The sequence below is a fragment of the Westerdykella ornata genome (assembly GCF_010094085.1).
Source record: "Westerdykella ornata strain CBS 379.55 unplaced genomic scaffold EI97scaffold_11, whole genome shotgun sequence".
Lineage (NCBI taxonomy): Eukaryota > Fungi > Ascomycota > Dothideomycetes > Pleosporales > Sporormiaceae > Westerdykella > Westerdykella ornata.
The window spans coordinates 24,136-41,937 of NW_022986861.1; the positions used below are offsets into that span (position 1 = coordinate 24,136).

The 17,802-nt window shown below is 54.3% G+C and overlaps 9 protein-coding genes across 9 annotated transcripts; 5 read left to right on the top strand and 4 right to left on the bottom strand.

Annotated features, from left to right (window-relative positions):
- Positions 1-8: 8 nt before the first annotated feature.
- On the top strand, positions 9-3,600 carry EI97DRAFT_46277 (ARM repeat-containing protein). The gene is made up of 4 exons (XM_033801302.1): positions 9-1,032; positions 1,083-2,878; positions 2,930-3,054; positions 3,115-3,600. Exons 1-4 carry the CDS (start codon positions 214-216, stop codon positions 3,480-3,482), a joined length of 3,108 nt encoding a protein of 1,035 aa, XP_033653571.1. The 5' UTR covers positions 9-213; the 3' UTR covers positions 3,483-3,600.
- Positions 3,601-4,318: 718 nt separating this feature from the next.
- Positions 4,319-5,256, top strand: EI97DRAFT_46308 (uncharacterized protein). Its single transcript, XM_033801334.1, has one exon. It carries the CDS (start codon positions 4,674-4,676, stop codon positions 5,166-5,168), a length of 495 nt encoding a protein of 164 aa, XP_033653572.1. The 5' UTR covers positions 4,319-4,673; the 3' UTR covers positions 5,169-5,256.
- A 384-nt stretch (positions 5,257-5,640) lies between these two features.
- EI97DRAFT_46291 (uncharacterized protein) lies at positions 5,641-6,178 on the bottom strand. The gene has a single exon (XM_033801319.1). The coding sequence runs from the start codon at positions 5,997-5,999 to the stop codon at positions 5,712-5,714; it is 288 nt and encodes a 95-aa protein (XP_033653573.1). The 5' UTR covers positions 6,000-6,178; the 3' UTR covers positions 5,641-5,711.
- A 590-nt stretch (positions 6,179-6,768) lies between these two features.
- EI97DRAFT_46367 (uncharacterized protein) lies at positions 6,769-8,413 on the top strand. Its single transcript, XM_033801372.1, has one exon. It carries the CDS (start codon positions 7,174-7,176, stop codon positions 8,401-8,403), a length of 1,230 nt encoding a protein of 409 aa, XP_033653574.1. The 5' UTR covers positions 6,769-7,173; the 3' UTR covers positions 8,404-8,413.
- Positions 8,414-9,313: 900 nt separating this feature from the next.
- On the bottom strand, positions 9,314-10,120 carry EI97DRAFT_46372 (uncharacterized protein). Its single transcript, XM_033801376.1, has one exon. The coding sequence runs from the start codon at positions 9,987-9,989 to the stop codon at positions 9,537-9,539; it is 453 nt and encodes a 150-aa protein (XP_033653575.1). The 5' UTR covers positions 9,990-10,120; the 3' UTR covers positions 9,314-9,536.
- A 2,290-nt stretch (positions 10,121-12,410) lies between these two features.
- Positions 12,411-14,111, bottom strand: EI97DRAFT_433449 (NADH:ubiquinone oxidoreductase complex I intermediate-associated protein 30). The gene is made up of 4 exons (XM_033798394.1): positions 13,991-14,111; positions 13,842-13,902; positions 12,972-13,636; positions 12,411-12,907 (listed from the first exon to the last, which is right to left on the bottom strand). Exons 1-4 carry the CDS (start codon positions 14,032-14,034, stop codon positions 12,763-12,765), a joined length of 915 nt encoding a protein of 304 aa, XP_033653576.1. The 5' UTR covers positions 14,035-14,111; the 3' UTR covers positions 12,411-12,762.
- On the top strand, positions 14,063-15,596 carry EI97DRAFT_433450 (uncharacterized protein). Its single transcript, XM_033798395.1, has 4 exons — positions 14,063-14,479; positions 14,545-14,651; positions 14,730-14,825; positions 15,135-15,596. Exons 1-4 carry the CDS (start codon positions 14,370-14,372, stop codon positions 15,356-15,358), a joined length of 537 nt encoding a protein of 178 aa, XP_033653577.1. The 5' UTR covers positions 14,063-14,369; the 3' UTR covers positions 15,359-15,596.
- EI97DRAFT_433451 (uncharacterized protein) lies at positions 15,565-17,310 on the bottom strand. Its single transcript, XM_033798396.1, has 4 exons — positions 17,107-17,310; positions 17,038-17,055; positions 16,383-16,936; positions 15,565-16,326 (listed from the first exon to the last, which is right to left on the bottom strand). Exons 1-4 carry the CDS (start codon positions 17,158-17,160, stop codon positions 15,927-15,929), a joined length of 1,026 nt encoding a protein of 341 aa, XP_033653578.1. The 5' UTR covers positions 17,161-17,310; the 3' UTR covers positions 15,565-15,926.
- Positions 17,311-17,587: 277 nt separating this feature from the next.
- On the top strand, positions 17,588-17,740 carry EI97DRAFT_377892 (uncharacterized protein; the record flags this gene model as incomplete). Its single annotated transcript, XM_033795634.1, has 1 exon — positions 17,588-17,740. One exon carries the CDS (start codon positions 17,588-17,590, stop codon positions 17,738-17,740), a length of 153 nt encoding a protein of 50 aa, XP_033653579.1.
- Positions 17,741-17,802: the final 62 nt, after the last annotated feature.

The window sequence follows — 17,802 nt, forward strand, 5'->3', positions numbered from 1 at the left end:
GACCGGCAGCACCGCACCTCCTTCTTCCGTCCGCAGTCAGAAAACCATCAGAACGGGACGAACGGGACATCACCCAACCCCGCGCTTTCCCGCCCAGCTTTCAACCCTCACCCTCACACGTCGGCTCGCGCTCACAAACCTCACCTCAACTGCAGTCAAATAACTTTCCTCTCTCATTGCGCACGCGTACTCCACCTCGCTCCCACTCCAACCATGGAGAAGCAAATCGTAGACCTTCTCGTCACCGTGCAGTCGGCGGCCGCCGAACCCCGCAAGGCCGCTGAGCAGCAATTGCACTCTCTCTGGAATCACCCGGACTACGCACCTGGTCTGGTTACGATCGCGTCACACGAGGATGTCCCAGTCGAGATTCGGCAGGCCGCACTGCTCACCCTCAAGCAATTCGTGACATCGTACTGGAGCTCTGCCTTCGACGAGTTCAAAGGCCAAAGCGGTGACACGCTCGTGCCGGACGAAGTGAAGTCGCGGATCCGAGAGCCTCTGCTCCAGCTTGCCATCTCTGATGGCGTCGACCGGAGGATTAAGGCTGCGGCGAGCTATGCGGCGAGCAAGATCGCCAGCGCCGATTATCCTGAGCAGTGGCCGGATTTGCTGGACAGACTTCTGCATATCATTCCGGGCGGCACTGAGGGACAGGTACACGGAGCTCTAAGAGTCCTGAATGATCTCGTCGAGGACGCGCTAGGCGAGCAGCAATTCTTTGGTGTCGCAAGAAGCCTCGTCAAGGTCCTGTACGATGTTGCAGTTGACGAAAGAAGAAATCCTAAACTACGAGCGCTGGCTGTCAGCGTCTTCCGCGAATGTCTCGACACTTTGGAGACTGTGATGGAGGAACACAAAGCCGAAGTCAAAGCGTTTGCCGAGGAAGTACTGCAGCAATGGTCGCCATTCTTCACGCAGGTTATGAGCTCGCGGCTACCACCTACACCGTCTGAGGAGGATGAGAATAACGAGACGCCCAACGCCGAGTTACACAAGAATATAGTAGCTCTCAAGCTTCAGGTCGTCAAGGTGGGTTCCGCCTTCATGCGGCTGGACGTTGTGGTACTGATGCCATGCAGGTCTTGATGCGGATACGGTCTGTCTTTCCCGCTCTACTCTCCCCGCAAACTCCAGCTCTGTTCCAAGCCACCTGGCACGAGCTTTCATCATTACAGGACGCATACTTTGAGATGTATATCCAGGATGAGCGGCAAAGCCGGTTAGAAGACTCGGATGGTCTCCCATATACCGTGGACTTCCTCGTCCTTGAGGAGCTCGATTTCATGCAGGCATGTCTGCGGGCACCCCCCGTGCGATCTCAACTGGAACAGGAACTTCACAACGCACCAGATACCCAACATTCATGGGTCACAGAAGTCATGAAGGTTGCTGTGGCTTATGCCCAGATCACCAACGAGGAGGAAGGCCTCTGGGACTATGACGTTAACACCTTCTTGTCTGAAGAGTCTAGCGTAACTGCGAACTACACACCTCGAACGGCATGCGGCGATTTGGTTATCAAGCTGGGCGAATGGTTGCCTCAGCCGACCGTCGACGGGTTGCTGGCATACACACAAACACTCCACCAGACAGACCAGATCTGGCGAGCAAAGGAGGCCGCGCTCTACGTGCTCAACCAGTTGCTCAACGATTTCCATGAAGTCGACAAAGAGGTCGATCCTAACGCTGCGAACGGTTTCCTGGAGTTCATACATTATGCCATGCAACAGCCTAATCCATTCTTCCGAGCACGGGGCTATCTTGTAGCTGGAAGTCTTATACGAATAGCAAAGGACGCTCTTCAGCACGTTGCGCCTTCGTTCCTTGAGCGGTGCCTTGCGGCGATCAGCAACGACGATGCCGATGTCGTGCGCGTGTCGTGCATTCGCGCATTGCAGTACTACACGCAAGCTCTTCCCCCTTCAATCATGAGCCCGTTGCAGGAGACGATCATCTCGGCTGTAACCACGTATTTGAGTAGTCAAAGCCTCGAAGATCTCGCCGAGAGCGACGACCTCATGGCAGAACTCGTGATGACGCTCCGGGATACCATTCTCCTTGATCCCCAGAGATGCCTATCGGGGACTGGGTTGGAACAGCTACTGAAGATCACTAGTCAGTTCGCGGACAACTTCCAGTTGACGGGTATAGTATATGACGCCTTCGAAGACCTCACCCCCAGGCTCACGGGCATTGGTCGGGACACCTACGAAGAGCTTTGCAGAAAGGTTCTCCCCATTCTGAATGAAGAGCTGGTCGTGGGGAACCTCACCGAACAGATCAACCGCAACACGTTTGCGGCCTCACTCACCTCGGTTCTGGCCGAGCACGGTGTGGATCCCCTCCCTGACTACTTCACAACTCACATTCTGCCCAATGTGAATCACATCCTCCTCTATGCCGCGGACGAAGAGCTATTGAAGATGGCAACGGACACGTCGAAGAATATCATTGCGCACGCGCCTAAGAACCTTTTCGACTGGGAGGCCGACCAAGGGAAGACGGCCCACGAGAACCTTGTCAAGATCCTTTCGACTGTGGATCGTCTACTGTCCAACCAGGTCAACGACATGGCCGCAGGTGAAGTGGGCGCACTTGCTGTGGCCATCGTCGAGAAGGCTACCCCTGACCGGCTGGGACCGTTTCTGTCACAACTGCTCGGTGCAGTTGCAGTGAGGCTGAATTCGGCGACCCATGTGCCCTTCATCCAGAGTCTAACGCTCGTCTTTGCAAGGTTCTGCCTCAATAATGCAAAGGATGTGGTCGACTTCCTTGCGGGGCTGGACGTTGCTGGGCAGAATGGACTGCAGGTTGTTTTGTCCAAGTGGCTCGAGAATATGGTCAGTTTCGCAGGTTATGAGCAAATCAGTCAGAAGTATGGAACTACTCCCCTACTTCCCGTTGCATGAGCTGACTAGTGTCATAGCTGCGTTGCCCTCACCAAGATCTACGAATTGAAAGATCCGCGCGTCGAGCAGACGGTGGTCAAGGGGGATCTGATAGTTCCCAAAGGTGACGGCCGCATCATGACCCGCAGCCGCGCCCGAGCGAGTATGTGTTGCACTACTATCATTCCCTCTGTGGAGACATGTGCTAACAATCTCTCCCCAGATCCAGACACGTACACTGTGATCCCCGCGCCGCTCAAGATCCTCAAGGTGCTCATCGCCGAGCTCACCCCGGGCGGGAACCGCGAGCTGTCCGCCGAAGAGGCGGCCGAGCTGGCCGAAGAAGGCTCGGGCGACGAAGACTGGGAAGACGAACCCAACGCGTTCCTCGATCTGACCAGCGGGCTCACCAAGGCGCAGATCATGGGCATGGTCAAGGACGAGCCCGCCGCTGGGCGCGGGGCCGATGACGACACGCAGCGGTTCCTGGTGGATTTCTTCACGAGGGCGGCGCAGAACGAGGGGTTCAAGGAGCAGTGGGGGTTGCTGAGTGAGGAGGAGAGGACGAAGTTGACGGAGAGTGCGAGCTAGTCTGGGAGACTGTTACTCTCGACTGAGTTTTCCTGAACATGTTTGCAGCTGTGTGCGTAGGCCCCATGGGGCTGGCTAGATGGATGGGTTTTTGGGTATAGGGGGTACGGGCTGTCGTGGAGGGGTTTACTCCCTATGGTGTATGGGGTTATCAAAGGCGGTGGGTGGCGCGGATTTTTGGTCTATGACAGGAACAGTGGCAAGCAGGAGGAAAACAGGTGTATACCGGTGTGTGTATGTATGTCTATGCGTGCGGTATTATCCATCCATCGATACGATGTTTCGATGAGCGAGGGGATAGCATCAATCGTGGAGCAGGCTCAGTGACAGCAACTAAGCGATTCAGAATCCAACTAGATGGTGTTATTCAGTTTACTAAGTTGAGTATTCCACCACTTTTCCTTGCTCTTCCTCTTGCCGGGCAAAACAAAGCAGTGCAGTCAACGCGAGATCACACTGTCAGACGCCTCGCTTGCAACTGAAGACAACAAGAGAAGGCATTGTGAGGCTGTGCTCGCCACACACACACACACTCGCACGCACGCAAGCGTCAGAGCCATCGGCCTCGCCATTCGCGATAGGAAGCACTTGTTGGAATGGAGAGCGTTTTGTAAAAGGGAGGACATGTGACGTTGATTCATGCCCGGTTCATGCGAGCGCCACGCCACCTAGCCACTGCACCGCCACACACGAAGCGCGCACATCGCGAGCCCCGATGAATATGACTAATAACACATTGAAACGAATTGTCATCGCCCAGAGCGCCAGCGTCTTCGAAAATGCCCCAGCCGGCTTTTGTAGACTAGCGTTTACCAGACTTGCAGGCGCATGCGTGGCATGGCAAAGGCGATGTTGACGAGTGAGGTGTCGGTGAAGAAAGGGCTTGTTGGTTCGGTCGAATTTGCTGGGTACGGGGACGTAGCATAGGGCTGGGGATGAACCTGTAAGGCGGGGATGCTGCGAAGCGCAGCGGTTTGCTCGGGCCGGTGGTATTACTAGTACAGCAGTATGGAGTAGTCTACCGGTACAAGAGACCGGTGATAGCGACGGCGGAAGCAAAGCAAGTACCTAGAAAACAGCGATAGCGGCACCGTAGCAAAGGTAGCTACGCATGAAGATGGATCCATCTGAGCTGTCGGATGCGTTGTTCTCTGATAAGGGAATCCTTTCTCTCTTCGCCCCGGAGACTGAATGATACTGATAGACCTCCCTGAACCAGCGGACAATTGCAACAACAACAACAACAACCCACGAACCAATAGGGGAACGCGGAACGACGTTTCCTCGCTAAACGAGGCATCAAAATTCGCCAAAGGTTTGTGGGCAGGGCCAAGATTTTCAATGTGGACTTGGTTGATAAGTGCAGGGGCCGCAGGGACGGCAAAAGCAAAGAGACACGGACGACTCATCAACGACTGGGATGAGGTTTCCATGCACAGAACAGAAGGCCGGGTGGTGGCGCTCCCGGTGAGCAGTGGTGATTGGATAGGGCTTGGTGTTGTGGTTCATGTCCACGTTACTCGGCCGCGCAGCAGAAGAAGGGCAAGGAGAGGGCTGCATGGACGAGGACCGCGACCATGGCACAAGGTGAAGGATTTGCTGCGCTGTTCGCTGTTTATCGCTGCTGCTCATCAACTTGGAAATGGGATTGGCGCGCATACGGAGGCGTGCAGCCGCTACTGTTGATAGCGGACTGAAAAGTTGGGACTGTCGCAGAGTTGCGGTAAAGGAAATGACAACTGGACAACTGGCAGACTTCTCCGTACTGAATGCGGCGAACGTTCGCAGGCAGCAGGCAGCAGGAATGTTTTGTGAGACATTATTATTCTTGTCGAGTGAAAATTTTTGCAGGGCGGAGATGAATGTTTGGTCGTTGCCGGACCGTGCTCTGTGTGTGTGGCAGAAAAGGAGGGAAAAGGAAAAAGGGATGGCTGGCGAGGTGCTCGAGGGGCAGAAGGGGCTCCGAGCGGGCGGCGGAAACGAGAAGGCCAGCCAGGAAGAGCCCAGCAGCGACGAGTGCGGCTCAGCGCACCACGCAACGGCTGACCAGGGCTTTCCAGTGCGCCGTTGGCTGGTGTCCTCTTGAATTTCCACACACAGTGGACTCGTTTCGGACCAGGCACCAACAACTCCACAAAGGAATCCACAAGCCGTGATCCCGTGGTGATGGGGCGGGCTAGAGAAGCGACCGAGGCGGTGGAGAAGAGGGGGCTGATCACACGAGAAGCGTTACTCGTGTACTCCGTACGGAGTACTCCGTATGGAGTAGAGATTCACTCTCGTGTGAAGAGTGAATTTTGAATGATGACGGGTTGCATGCGAGTGTGCGCAGAAGCCAGAAGGAATCCTCGGCGTCCGACCGGGCTGGCGATGCCCATGTGGATGGAGGGACCAGAGGGTGGCAGCATGGCAGGGCAGCAGGGTGCCAGTCCTACTCGGTGCCCAGTGCTTCCATGTCTTCTGCTCTCTGCACGCTGCATGGCTTGACGAATCTGGTTGCGAGTATCCGACCGTCATGACATAAAGATGAAAGGATAAAACTGGAAAAGTGGATCTGGAGGTGGGCGCAGCGACTCGAGCGAGAGCGAGAGAGCCACGCTGGCAACAAGTCGTCGAGACTCGTACTGTCGTACTCCTGTGTACTCTGTTCAGTGCAACGTATTTCCCTTAGCAGATGAAAAGAGGACACCTCTCAGGAGGCTAATAAACAGCAGAAACCCGTTGGAGTGTCGCACAGAGAAGAGAAGACGAGTGCTGACTGTGTGTACCACACACCTTTCGCTGGTGCCAGGGGCACGGCAATATAAAAATGAAAGACGGTCTCCAATCTTACCACAGTGAATATTACCCACCCGACCGGGAACGGCATAATGGATGACGCCGCCTTCAGGCAGCGACGGGTCATGCCCTCGACTGCAATTTTTGGCGGCAATCAAATCATCTTCTTCTCTGCGAAAAGGAGTCGATGGCCGCGTGAGTCTCTCAGCCGCGAGAGTATTCTATAGGGCTCAGAGGGAGTCAGAGTCACACCCTCAGCGGCGAGTGAAATCACGAGTCACGGCTTGGGCTGACGACCCGCGGGTGAGGAATGCCATCGGCCCACGGCTTGGCCGCGCTCGCATCTCCCAAAGCGGGCAAGTGCCAAAGGAGTCAAGACGGAGCAGGCGCAGCTGGCATGGCACGGATGCCCACAAGCGCTTGCAGGGGCCAATTCTTGGCACTCCTCCCCCCTGCCGTCTCGCCCACTGACAGGAAACTCAAAACCTTCGCCTGCCCGCCCTCCCGCGCCTCGCCCCCCTCCCTCTCTCCAAAGTACCTTCACCACCAAATATTCGCCCCATCCAACCGAGCACCCAAACGACCGCTCGCCGCCGCAACGCTCTCACGCTCGCGATTACGGATCCTCACGCTGGATCCTTCTGGTACCATCTGGTCTCCCACTCCGATCCATTCTCCATGTTCAGCGCACAGCAACAGCTTCCCTCCTCTCCTTCCGCTGTCGCTCCACCCTTCTCATCCGCCCTCGACCGCTCCCGTCGTCACACGCACGGTTTGCAGTCTCCACGGTGAATCCAGGCGCCGTGCCTGACTCTCCTTTGCTCTCCTGGTCCGTCTCGGGCTCATCGCCTGCTCTGAAACACTCAACAACACCAACAATCCATCATCCATCGACATCCCCCCCACGACCACAATGGCCTACGCACCTCACTATCCGACTCCTCCGCCCTACATGCCCTTCGACTTCCACCGCACTCCGCCCGTGTCGCCTGCTCCAGGCGCACACTACTACTCCCCGAGATACGGACCGCCGACCGCTACTCCATCCCCGCGCGTCTCTCCCAAGGTGTCCGCACATCATCACAGACGAGCGTCGCAGGCCTGCCCGCCACCGCCCTACCCTTCCTATCAGTCTCCTCGCGGAGGAGCGGCTCCTCAATACTATCCAGACTACGCGTCCCCGCGCTATCAAGCAACGCCGCAGCAGCAGCGCGTGCCCGACTATGTAAGTGGTGGTTTCGATTACAGCACACGGCCGAGCCGGCCTCGGCGCCAGTCTGATGCCCCGCCTCTCAAGCGCTCCCATCGCGAGAGGAAGCACAGCAAGTCGCACGCCCGCTGTGTACGGACCAAGATCTTCTACGATGACGGTGGTTACGGCTACGAGTACATCTACGACTATCCGCCGCCGCCTTACGAGCCGTACCCGCGGCACGACACGTACGGAGTTGCTGATGGCTATTACTCTGGTCAGGTCCCAATCTATGCCGATGCAGAGCCCAAGGCGAGCCGTCCCCGACGTGCGTCTCACGCCAGCCGACCCCAGCCCGCTCCCCCCAAGCGACCCACAACCAAGAAGTCGCCCCAGGCTACCGAAGAGGACGCGCGCCGCGCCGGCATCCCTGCTGGTTACTCGTACAAGAATTGGGACCCCACCGAGGAACCCATCCTGCTGCTAGGCAGCGTCTTCGATGCCAACTCGCTTGGCAAGTGGATCTACGACTGGACCGTCTTCTACCATGGCCCCGGAAGCCCCTTCGCCGAGATGGCGGGCGAGCTCTGGCTCCTCCTCATCCAGCTCGCCGGCAAGGTCAAGCGCGCCGAGGAGATCATGCCCAAGATCCGCAAGCAGGAAGGTCGCGAGCTCGTCGAGGACTTTCTTGAGAGCGGCGAACGTCTCTGGATCCGCTTCGCCAAGCTGCTCAAGGTGTGCGAGGAGTACATGTGGAAGGCGGCGAAGAAGGAGAACGGCGACAAGAAGCCCGTCTCCATGGGCAAGAACAGCGGCTGCGAATTTGTCGACTCCATCTTCGGACGCGACCGCGAACTCGAGAAGACGGAAAAACTCATGACGGGCATGCGTCTGTGGAGCATGCGTTTCGATGCAAACTGCGAGGAGTACCTGCGTCACCCCTCGGCCTAGATGGTTCCTCCGTTGGCGTTCTACGGATGACTTGCTTTAACGGTTCCGGTTCCTTTCCTCAGTCCCTCGGGATTCTTATTGCCGCTCTCTCGGCTACTGCACTGCTTGCTCCTACTGCGCGAGATACCCGTGCGAACTGATTTTGTCTCTGCTTTAATGTAATTGGACTTTTGTTCCTTTTTTCCTGGCGAATACCCCACTTGTACTACTACTGCACTAGATTTCGACTGCATTGGGCGGGTCATGGTCATGACAAAGGGAAAAGTTGGCTTTCCTTGCTATACCCCAGCCTTTTCCTCTCTCGTCCCTCTCCTATTCAGTCATCTCGCTATTGGGGTACTATTGGGTTTTTCACTTTTGTTTGGCCGGCTGGGCTGGCATCTTTTCTTTTCCATCTATCTACATCCTTGAGCCGTTCCTCATCTGTTTCTCTTGGGTTTCGGTCGAGAGACGTGTCTTAGAAATGGGTCCACCCGATTCCCACGTTCTCGGGCACCCTGGTACCTCGCGGTCAAAATCCTCTGCGAATATACCCCCTTGATTTTTTTGTCTTTTAGCGTAGTTTGGAATATTATTGTTATCTAAATCTTGCATATGATGGAGTCGCAACGTGAATCTACTGTTGGCTCGCCTACCTAGGATGATGAAGTCACAGTCTTGGTACGATGAGGCTCGCCTGCATGCAGCGACTTCAGCCCGCATCGCAGCGAACTGAAACGCGCCTGGGCGAACTGCTGCCTCGCTCGCATCATTGGTTTGTGGATGTCTCAGATGGTCGCGTATCTGTGTTTACGCTACTGCTGCCTAGGAGGATGCCTGCAGTGCGCTTATCCACAGAGTCATTGTCTCATGTCCAACAGGGTTCCCATTCCCCTCCCGGTAGAGTAGTTTACCACTTCTACGGAGGCACCTAGAATCTTGCCAGTAGCCTATAGAAATGACCTACCAACCTACGTACCGTACGGAGAAGACGGGAAGAGGTGGTTGGGCACTTCGGAAGAGTCACGGGGGCAACAGCTTTCTCAGCTCTCAAATCTTTCACCTCTCTCTCAGCTCAGCTTTTCCGTCATGCACAGCATGGACGGGAGGGAGGAAAGAGTCACACGCCCCCTCTCTCTGCGCAAAATGGGCGCTTATTTGATTGGTCTCGAGGCACTCTGAGTGGGTGGTGTAGGAGATGTGCCGCGTCTGTACAGGCAGGCTGGCGGTAGGCAGGCGGGCGGGTAGAAGGCAGACTTGACGATAGTCGTTGTTTGACGCCTAGGTGATGGGATGGGTTGGGTTGGGACGGGACGGGATAAGGTGCAGATGCAGGGGCGGACGAGATGCAGGCGTTGCTCAGCCTTATCGATCAGATTGAAGATACACAGTGAATAGCGCAGGATAAGCGCCGGTGGGCGTAGGCTGCAGCGTGCGTGTGTGTGTGCCCTCCCTCCCTTCCATCCTGTCTGGGAGATTTGCTGCGCCGAGAGACTGTGTGGGTGGATGGGTGAGAAGCGAAGAGGCGCAACTGGTTTGTGATGACTGGATTGTGATTGTGTGTGACCGTGTGCTGTGGTGTGCCTGTGAATGATTGCCTCTCTCATACTTTTCTTTCTTTTTCCCCTTTTTCCCCTCTATTTCTTGGCGTTTTGCGGCAAGAGGGTGTGGCTCGCGGCGCTTATAGGGAGATAGGGACCAGCTATGGAGGTACAGTAGGGTGTGAGTAGGCTCAGTATTGTAGTGTACTGTATTGCTACGTATGCAGCTCATCTCATCTCATCTTATTCCAGACCTGTCTGCGCAAAAGTACGGGCAGGTGGGGTGGAACGGGAATCATCGTATGCAGCGTACACAGTACAGTAGTAGTCTACACGGATACCGATATCAATCGAGCATTACACCTAGACGGAGACCGAGCGATGAGATGGCTTCCTCCGCGGGGAGCGGCGCCGCGGCTCGGTGCAAAAGAGATATGGGAAAAAGCAATGGACGGGTGCTTGTCTAGGCAACTGGATAGTGGGTATCTTTGATATCTACCTATATAGTTGATTCATAGTATTCTTTGATTTGCACACCTCTAATAGTGTACAGAATATATTCGTCGTTGAGACGGGTGATATCCCGTTTCTCTAGTTGGTTAGTCGAATTTTGGCTAGGGTACTCCGTACATGTATATATGTAGGGTACCGAGCACGTCTCCTTATCTAGCATCACTACGAGAAAATCTAGGCACCAGTGTCCGCGGCGACGGGATGGGGGACTGCAGTTATGTACATAGTTTAGCAGGTTGTCAACTTGGGAAGGATGCGTTCCTGCGTGTGGGCTGTCTCCGCTGGATCGGTGCGGCGGTCTTGCAGTACCCTAGGGTATGATGTGTGTGTTGCACGATATTTATTTTAGTAGTACGAAGTAGTGCTCTATAGATGTGGCCGAACGAAGTTGAAACGAGTACGTATTCGAAGGAGAGCAGGACTTCTCAAATGCGGTACATCGCTACCAAGGCTAGAAGGCGGGTAGACTATCTGCTGCTGCACAAATGAGGAGGAGGGGGGGTGGTTCCCGAGTACGAGGTACCACAGCGGGTTGTCGTACTTTGTTTGGATCGGTTCGCAGCGGGGGTTGAGGCGTTCAGCGGTCATCGGTCATGCATGTGTGGTTGTTCGGGCCGAGAATGCTGGGTTGCATGGTGATGCGCAGGTGTTGTGCCGTTGGAGTCACTCCGTACATAGTACACTGTATCTGGATGATTCGCTGGCCAATGAGAGGTTGAGGGGGTGAATCTACACAGTTGGAGGAAGTAGAGAGTGAAAAAGAAGTGGCTGGGTTGAATCAAACATGTTGACATTCGTTCATAGGAATTTATCACGAACGATCTATCGATCAGAACTTTTTCAAGCTTCCCTCCCAGCTCCTCCCAGCCTCCCATTTCCCAAAAATGACACCTTCCCTTCCACGATCCTGTACGGAGTATATGCACCGTCATCCCAATCCAGCCCCCTCCCCAGGTCCCTCTCCTCCACCCCGCCCAACGTCACCTCCCACCTCCCCACCATCAACCCGCAGCCCAATCAATCACCCTCCCTGCCGCCGGCCCTACAGGTCGCGTACACGGCCTCTCCACCATCCACCAACCTTCCAGAAGGCTTTGCTTACTGTGCAGTCTGCACCGCTCATGCCGCTTACCTACTACTAGCCAGTAAGCAAATACGTTAGCATCCACGCGATGCCATCCTACCAGTACCCTAGGGTAGTATTGTGTGTTGTACTGTGGTATGGTATGGTATGCATGTCGTCGGGTCAGCAGGACAACCACGAGGAGAGGCTAAATCTGCATGCGCGACGCACGATGCATGATGCACGATGCACGGTGAGCGAACCTGGAAACTGCAGGGCGGCTATTTCTAGAAGAGGGGCGGGGCTGGAATTTGTACGGTGAGTGATGGTGATGTCCGTTTCTTGGGAGGCTATTTTGAGTATTGGGGGCTTGGGTCGAGGTAATTTTATAGCCTTGTACTTGTATGAGTGTTAAGCGCCGTGGTGTTGTATTGATTGGGAGACCGTCGGGGTGTATTCAGGTTGAGGGGTAAGCCGGGGAGGTGTAAAGGGTGCATGGTATGATGGATACAGGAAAGTGTAAGGTGGTTTCGATATCTAGGTGTGTATGCGGCGCTTAGGGGTTTCAGACAGTGGAAACCGTTGAGGAGTCCGAATGTTGGACGGAGATGAAGGGGTGGGTAAATAAGGAACGACTCGTTGTTGGACTTGGGATAAGGATTGTACGCCCGTCCAAGTGTAGAGGCTAGAAAAGCCACGAAATATACTGTTCGGTACCTGAAGAGACAGTACAACTACGCTTTTTTACCTCTCAACAAGCTAAGTGGAAATGTACACCCATTTCTCTGCCCAAGAGGAAACCATGACTGAGATGAGCGCCTGACATTGACACCGTTATCCTACCGACCCTCCATACATGTCTATTGGTTCGTCTATCAATTATTTATCCATTATAATTACTAGTCCGAAACCCAGTATATCCCATTGTGGCCAGAGACTGAACGGAGTATGGCGCCTGCATACTCCCTCTTTGAGTTCAAAAACGTTACCAGATCCCACGCCGTCGCTCAAAAGCGTAATCCGTGAATGAATGTAGGTCATACCCTGTCGTCCAAGACAAGAATCCATAAAGAATGTAGCCATCAAACCGTCTCCCGTAACAGCTCCTCGTCCACGGGCTTCCATGTCTCATGTTCTAAAAAAGATGAAATATATACCGAATCCTGCGACGATCCAAGAGAGCATACAGCAGCAGTGGAAATCAGCCTGTTCCCTGAACTTCAGCATTCTAATCCCTCGTCATATGGTCGGAGCTGCGGGCCCTCATGGTAGTTCTAAACATACATGAGATTCCTCCCTTGCCGTCCCCATTGTTGCCCTCTGCGCTTCAACGTCAATGTCCCGCTCGGTGTAGGCAGTGATGGACTTGATGACGAGCGCGAAGTCGCCCGATTGTTCGCCGAAGAAGCTATGTTTATCGTGGTCAGGAAAGTTGAACCTCTATGACTCTGATCATCAAAGGGCGAACCTACCTTCTGACCATGATGCTGATCTGCCTGATGTGCTTCGTGTCCAGATCACTGGCATTGTGCTTCTTCCTGCCGCGGTAGGTGGGCTGGAAGAGGCCCCAGGGCATGTAAACCCTGACCATCTCCTTCCTGCCGGCGGGAGTGGCGGGCGCAGGCGGAACCGAGACGACTTCGTCTTCGGGATTGACGTAGAACTCCGCGTCGAGCAAAACTGCCTCCTCGGCGGCGTCATCTTCCCAAACGTCGATATGCTCAAACTCACTCTCGTCCTGCTCATCCTCCTCTCTCTTACCCTCCTTTACCCCAAGCTCTTTCCTCTTAGTCACTTCCTCCTCACTGTCATCCTCCAGCGCCTCGTGCCACACGGTGCTCCCCGTACTAACCCTGGGAACATCAAAGTCGAACTCCCAGTTGATGCTCGACCGCTCCCTGCCGTCAGGCCTCTTGGGGAGAATGGTGTCCTTTATGACGAACGTGAACTTCTTATCGTTCAATCTGCCGGCCTCGGCTTCTAGCTCCAGCACGATGCCGGAGTATGCAGAGAGGTCCCAGCCCTCCGGGGGAATGTTGGTGGTGCGCTGGGAAGCGAAGCCGGCAGAGCCGAGGGTGGCATAGTCGAGGTGGCCCCAGAAGAGGAGCGTCTCGGATGTGGGGAGGGAGACGTGGGACTGTAGGGTGTGCTTAGTGGTGTATCACAGGTGCATGAGACGTTGCGCGTGATGGTGGGAGAACAGCAAGGTCAGGGGCGAAATCAGAGCAGTTTGGTTGGAATATCGCATTGCGAAAGCACGGTGAATGTTATGATTGATGGAGCAAGAAGCAGCAATACAAAAACATCAAAAATGGCATCAAGGTTGCAAGTGCACAACTTACAACAGACTTCCCGCCCCTCACACGGTCATCACTCGCCGTCCAGTCCCTTGTGTCCCAGCCTCTACAACGGGTATCAGTACTCACTCATCCGTTTCATTCTCCCGCACTCTCCCATTCCAAGCGTCAGTGAGCAGTTAGATATCACATACCTTGAACCACCATAAAGCACACAGTTTTTGGACGCCGTCATCATCACCTAAACAGCCCCAACACAGATCCAACAACTCCAAACTGAACGCAGGTAATATGGGATGGGAGAGAGAGTGGAGTGAAGGTGGAAAGGTTTCTGCGAACCGAAGCTCCTCCACAACAAACATGTGGTGCGATGACTTCATTGGTCCGGCCCGATCAACGGTCCGTGCATCTATCATCACCATGTGCGAATCTCAACACCACACTTGGACAGGAAATCTCGATTGGATATAAACCGACATCTAACGTCGACAACATAGGGAGAGTCACTATCGCTACTCATTGTTTGTTGGAGAACGGGACGCTGCTTATGTCTCTTTCTCTTCGGTGGTGAAGATGGACTTCCGACCCCTCAGTCAAATGGGCGAGACAGATGACGATCTCTTGCAACATCCCTGGAGACCGTTCTATTACATCTTTGGTGGGAAACCGGCAATAGTGAAGCAGTACGTTATATCCTCTCTTTTCCCTCCTATCCATCATTTTAGAAATCGTTCTGACCGAGTTGCAGAAATAACGACTACGATCGCTGGGTCTTCACAGAACGGCCGCTATTCGGACCGCTGCTATTCGAGAATGCGCAGAGTGATGCCAGAGATCACGCGGCTAACGAGAGGAGTATGTTCTGCCGTCATTTACTCTCTTCCATCTTCTGAATCTGCGAAAGAAAGACGTCGGTTGCTGACATTGCATCAGCATTTCTGTCGTGGCTGCGGCTCTCAATCTTTATGGCTGTTGTATCCGTGGCTATAGTACTATCGTTTCACTTGAAGCACAAACCTAGTGACATTGGTGAGTTGATGTGTTTCTGTTTGGTCACGGTCACTTTTCGTCCCCAGTCAGACCAGCCTGCACATGTGATTTGGAGATATTCTCCTGATTCTCGAGTGCCGATTTTAGAGTCCCCATTCACATGCGCAGCTTCTAAATTTCACTTTTGGATATTCTCCCAGTTATCTGTCTTCGCTTGATCTACAGTCGCCCGTTCTCCTGCGCTCTCACCGACTCCCTCATCCCTTTTTCATCTCTTCGCCTATCCCTATCCAATCACATCCCTATCGCGCCATCTCCCCTTCCTCCTCCCCTAACTAATCCTCTCAGAGCTCAACATGGCCCTCCCCTTCGGCATCATCTTCTGGATCCTATCTCTCGCCTGCCTCCTCTCCGGTCTCGCAAACTACCTCCGCACCGTCTCGCGCTACAGCCGGCGCGCCGCCCTCGTGCAGGCAGGCTGGAAAACGCAGGTTTTATTTACGGTTGTGGCGACGGCGATCGTGGCCGCCTGTGTGCTGTTTTTGGCGACGAATGCAAAGAGTTCGAGGTGAGTGTGAGGGAGCTATGCTGGACTATTTACCTAGTTAGGGTTGTTTTGAGCTTGGGTAATGAGCTATGAGGATATGATATTTACGGCCTTTAGGGACGACGAGACAATGGCGAAGCATTATCATTTATCATATATCCATCTCCTTGATGTACGAAGATATCAGCATCTATCAATGAATGCCAGATAATCAAGAGCGTTCTCGGAGAGGTTGTATCGATCAAACATTTTCCTATAATAATGGTTCACATACCCTATCATCGAGCTACTATCCAAGCTGATATATACCGCCAACCCAGTATCCAAAAAGGAGCAACGCCAAACACCGGATCTTGTCACCGCTGTGGGTGGGATCGACTGGTGGGATGCATGCCGCTGGGAAATATGATGCTGCAACGCCCGCCATGTGCCCGCTTTTATCGCCTCGTGTCCTTCGCAGTCTTTTTGCTTCCTCTACATTGACGTCCTGTCGGGCGCCACTCAAGTCCTATTCCTAGGCCTTGGAGGTTTCGGCCCTTCCATGAAGAAATTTCCGTTCAACCACCGCTCTCAAAGCTTAACCGCAGGTAACCTCAAGACGCGGACGGGACAGGGACCCCCATCTGTGCCGCCAACCTCTCCTCCTCTTTCCGTAGCCTTGCAGCTTCCGTCTCCCTTCTGAGCGCCTCCAGATTCCACGCGCCACCAGCCTCGTCGTCGCTCTCGTCCTCGCTGTCCTTGTCCCATCCGCCCCTTTCGAACATGGCACGGCCTGTAGCATCCTTCATCTGCTTGGCCTGCTCCTCGGCAGCCTTCTTGTCCATACGCTCCTTCTTCCACTTGGCGAATGTCTCTTCCGTGACAGGTGTGAGTGTTCCGGTGAGCTTGTGTCTCTCCGACTCGAGGAAGTCTTCCAGCGTGAGAGTCGCCATCGGCGATTTGTCCATGAGGGCCTTCTCCGCAGCCCGCTGTTCCTTGGTCTTGATAACGAATCTGCGATTCATTAGCCACAATTCCAGGAATGAGGAACCTTCGCAGGGCCGACTCACCCAGGCGGCAAGCTGTGCTTATACATGCACTTATCCCCTCCATTCGGACACACCCAGAACCAGCCATACTTTTGATTCTCAATCGCCTCAATAAAGTACTTGCACACCTTATCCGTCGTCGTCCGCTGGTTCCCCTTCTTACTCAAAATCACCTTCTTCAACTTCTCCTCATCCCAATCCTCCATATTATCCTTCCTCTTCGCCTCCTCCTCCTCCTCCTTCGACTTGTCCCGACTATCCGTATACAAACTCTTCTTCTCGCTCTTCCGCTCCACCGCCAAGTCATGCGAGAACTTGCACTTCTTGCCCTTGTCGCATGCCCCCTTCTTGTAAAACTGGCACAACACCGTCTTGGGATCGACGCCAAAGGGTACTTTCTGTACTTGTACGGGTTTGAAGAGCTCTGCCGCTTCGCGTTTGGCCTCCTCGGCGGCTTTCTTCTCCTTCTCGCGTTGTAGCTTCTCGGCTTCTTTGCGCTTCTGGTCCGGGGTTTTGGCGCTGGCGGAGGCTTGTTGGATTTGTTTGATTTGTTTCTGGGCGGCGCCGCCTTTTTTCTATGGAAGAGGGTTAGTTGGATGGGAAGCCTGGAGGAGGACGAGTCGTGGAGCCGTGGCAGTGGTTCGGCTTGGGAGGGTAAAGAGGTCTATGAACGTACATTCTTCATACCAAAAGTCTAATGCGCATATTAGTATACTATTGCCATATTCCGGGGTTTGATACACACCTTGTCAACAGCCACCTTCTTCTCCTTCGGCTGGTCCTTGCCTTTGGGAGCCATGATGAATTTCTATATTCTTCTATACTTCCAAAAAGGGGGTGCTGCACAAGTCCGGTCTATCCAAAAACTGATACGGGTCGAGTCCTAGGTGTGGCGTGTGCCCGGCGGCAATGGTTATCCTAGGCGTGGAGTCAAATGCGAGTGACGAATGTGTGGTGGTGGGGTGGAGCGGGAGATTCGGGCGGCGGCGGGCGGCGGAACGGCCAAGGCGCCAAGCCTTTCTCCGCGCCGAAGCTCAGAGGTGGCTTTTGGATGCAAGGACAGCATCGGAGAGCTGTCAAAACAGCGGACAGGCCCCAAATAAATCGAACACCAGTCCGAGATTGCCTGGCAAGTCAAAGAGTAATATCAATGCTCTATATACGTATCCATCTGCTAACTGACCTTCAGAAACGCCGCACGCTTTCTATAACGATTCGACACCACCATGATTACCGACGGTCAGCTCTACACGCTCGCCATCTTCCTCGGAAGCGCGTCCATGATCCTCATCGTGCTATACCACTTCCTCGAGGTCAATTCGGATGACCATGTCGCACCGCAAAAGCAGAACCTTGTAGCAGGAAAAGCACGGAGTTAGACGGGTTCCCTCCGGCGATTCAAATGTCGACTATTATACCCCGGCGTAAAGGAGTAACTGGG

Excerpts from the sequence above, each read along its gene's own strand:
- EI97DRAFT_433449 (XM_033798394.1), bottom strand. The coding sequence starts at position 14,034 with ATGATGACGGCGTCCAAAAACTGTGTGCTTTATGGTGGTTCAAG. Across the intron at positions 13,903-13,990 it reads GTGCTTTATGGTGGTTCAAG|AGGCTGGGACACAAGGGACT; the intron begins GTATGTGATATC and ends TACCCGTTGTAG. Across the intron at positions 12,908-12,971 it reads ATCAGCATCATGGTCAGAAG|CTTCTTCGGCGAACAATCGG; the intron begins GTAGGTTCGCCC and ends CGATAAACATAG.
- EI97DRAFT_46291 (XM_033801319.1), bottom strand. The coding sequence starts at position 5,999 with ATGACGGTCGGATACTCGCAACCAGATTCGTCAAGCCATGCAGCGTGC.
- EI97DRAFT_46372 (XM_033801376.1), bottom strand. The coding sequence starts at position 9,989 with ATGAGAGAGGCAATCATTCACAGGCACACCACAGCACACGGTCACACA.
- EI97DRAFT_46277 (XM_033801302.1), top strand. The coding sequence starts at position 214 with ATGGAGAAGCAAATCGTAGACCTTCTCGTCACCGTGCAGTCGGCGGCC. Across the intron at positions 1,033-1,082 it reads TCAAGCTTCAGGTCGTCAAG|GTCTTGATGCGGATACGGTC; the intron begins GTGGGTTCCGCC and ends GATGCCATGCAG. Across the intron at positions 2,879-2,929 it reads TATGAGCAAATCAGTCAGAA|CTGCGTTGCCCTCACCAAGA; the intron begins GTATGGAACTAC and ends CTAGTGTCATAG.
- EI97DRAFT_433451 (XM_033798396.1), bottom strand. The coding sequence starts at position 17,160 with ATGGCTCCCAAAGGCAAGGACCAGCCGAAGGAGAAGAAGGTGGCTGTT. Across the intron at positions 16,327-16,382 it reads AAGCACAGCTTGCCGCCTGG|ATTCGTTATCAAGACCAAGG; the intron begins GTGAGTCGGCCC and ends AATGAATCGCAG.
- EI97DRAFT_46367 (XM_033801372.1), top strand. The coding sequence starts at position 7,174 with ATGGCCTACGCACCTCACTATCCGACTCCTCCGCCCTACATGCCCTTC.
- EI97DRAFT_46308 (XM_033801334.1), top strand. The coding sequence starts at position 4,674 with ATGATACTGATAGACCTCCCTGAACCAGCGGACAATTGCAACAACAAC.
- EI97DRAFT_433450 (XM_033798395.1), top strand. The coding sequence starts at position 14,370 with ATGGACTTCCGACCCCTCAGTCAAATGGGCGAGACAGATGACGATCTC. Across the intron at positions 14,480-14,544 it reads AAACCGGCAATAGTGAAGCA|AAATAACGACTACGATCGCT; the intron begins GTACGTTATATC and ends ACCGAGTTGCAG. Across the intron at positions 14,652-14,729 it reads TCACGCGGCTAACGAGAGGA|CATTTCTGTCGTGGCTGCGG; the intron begins GTATGTTCTGCC and ends ACATTGCATCAG.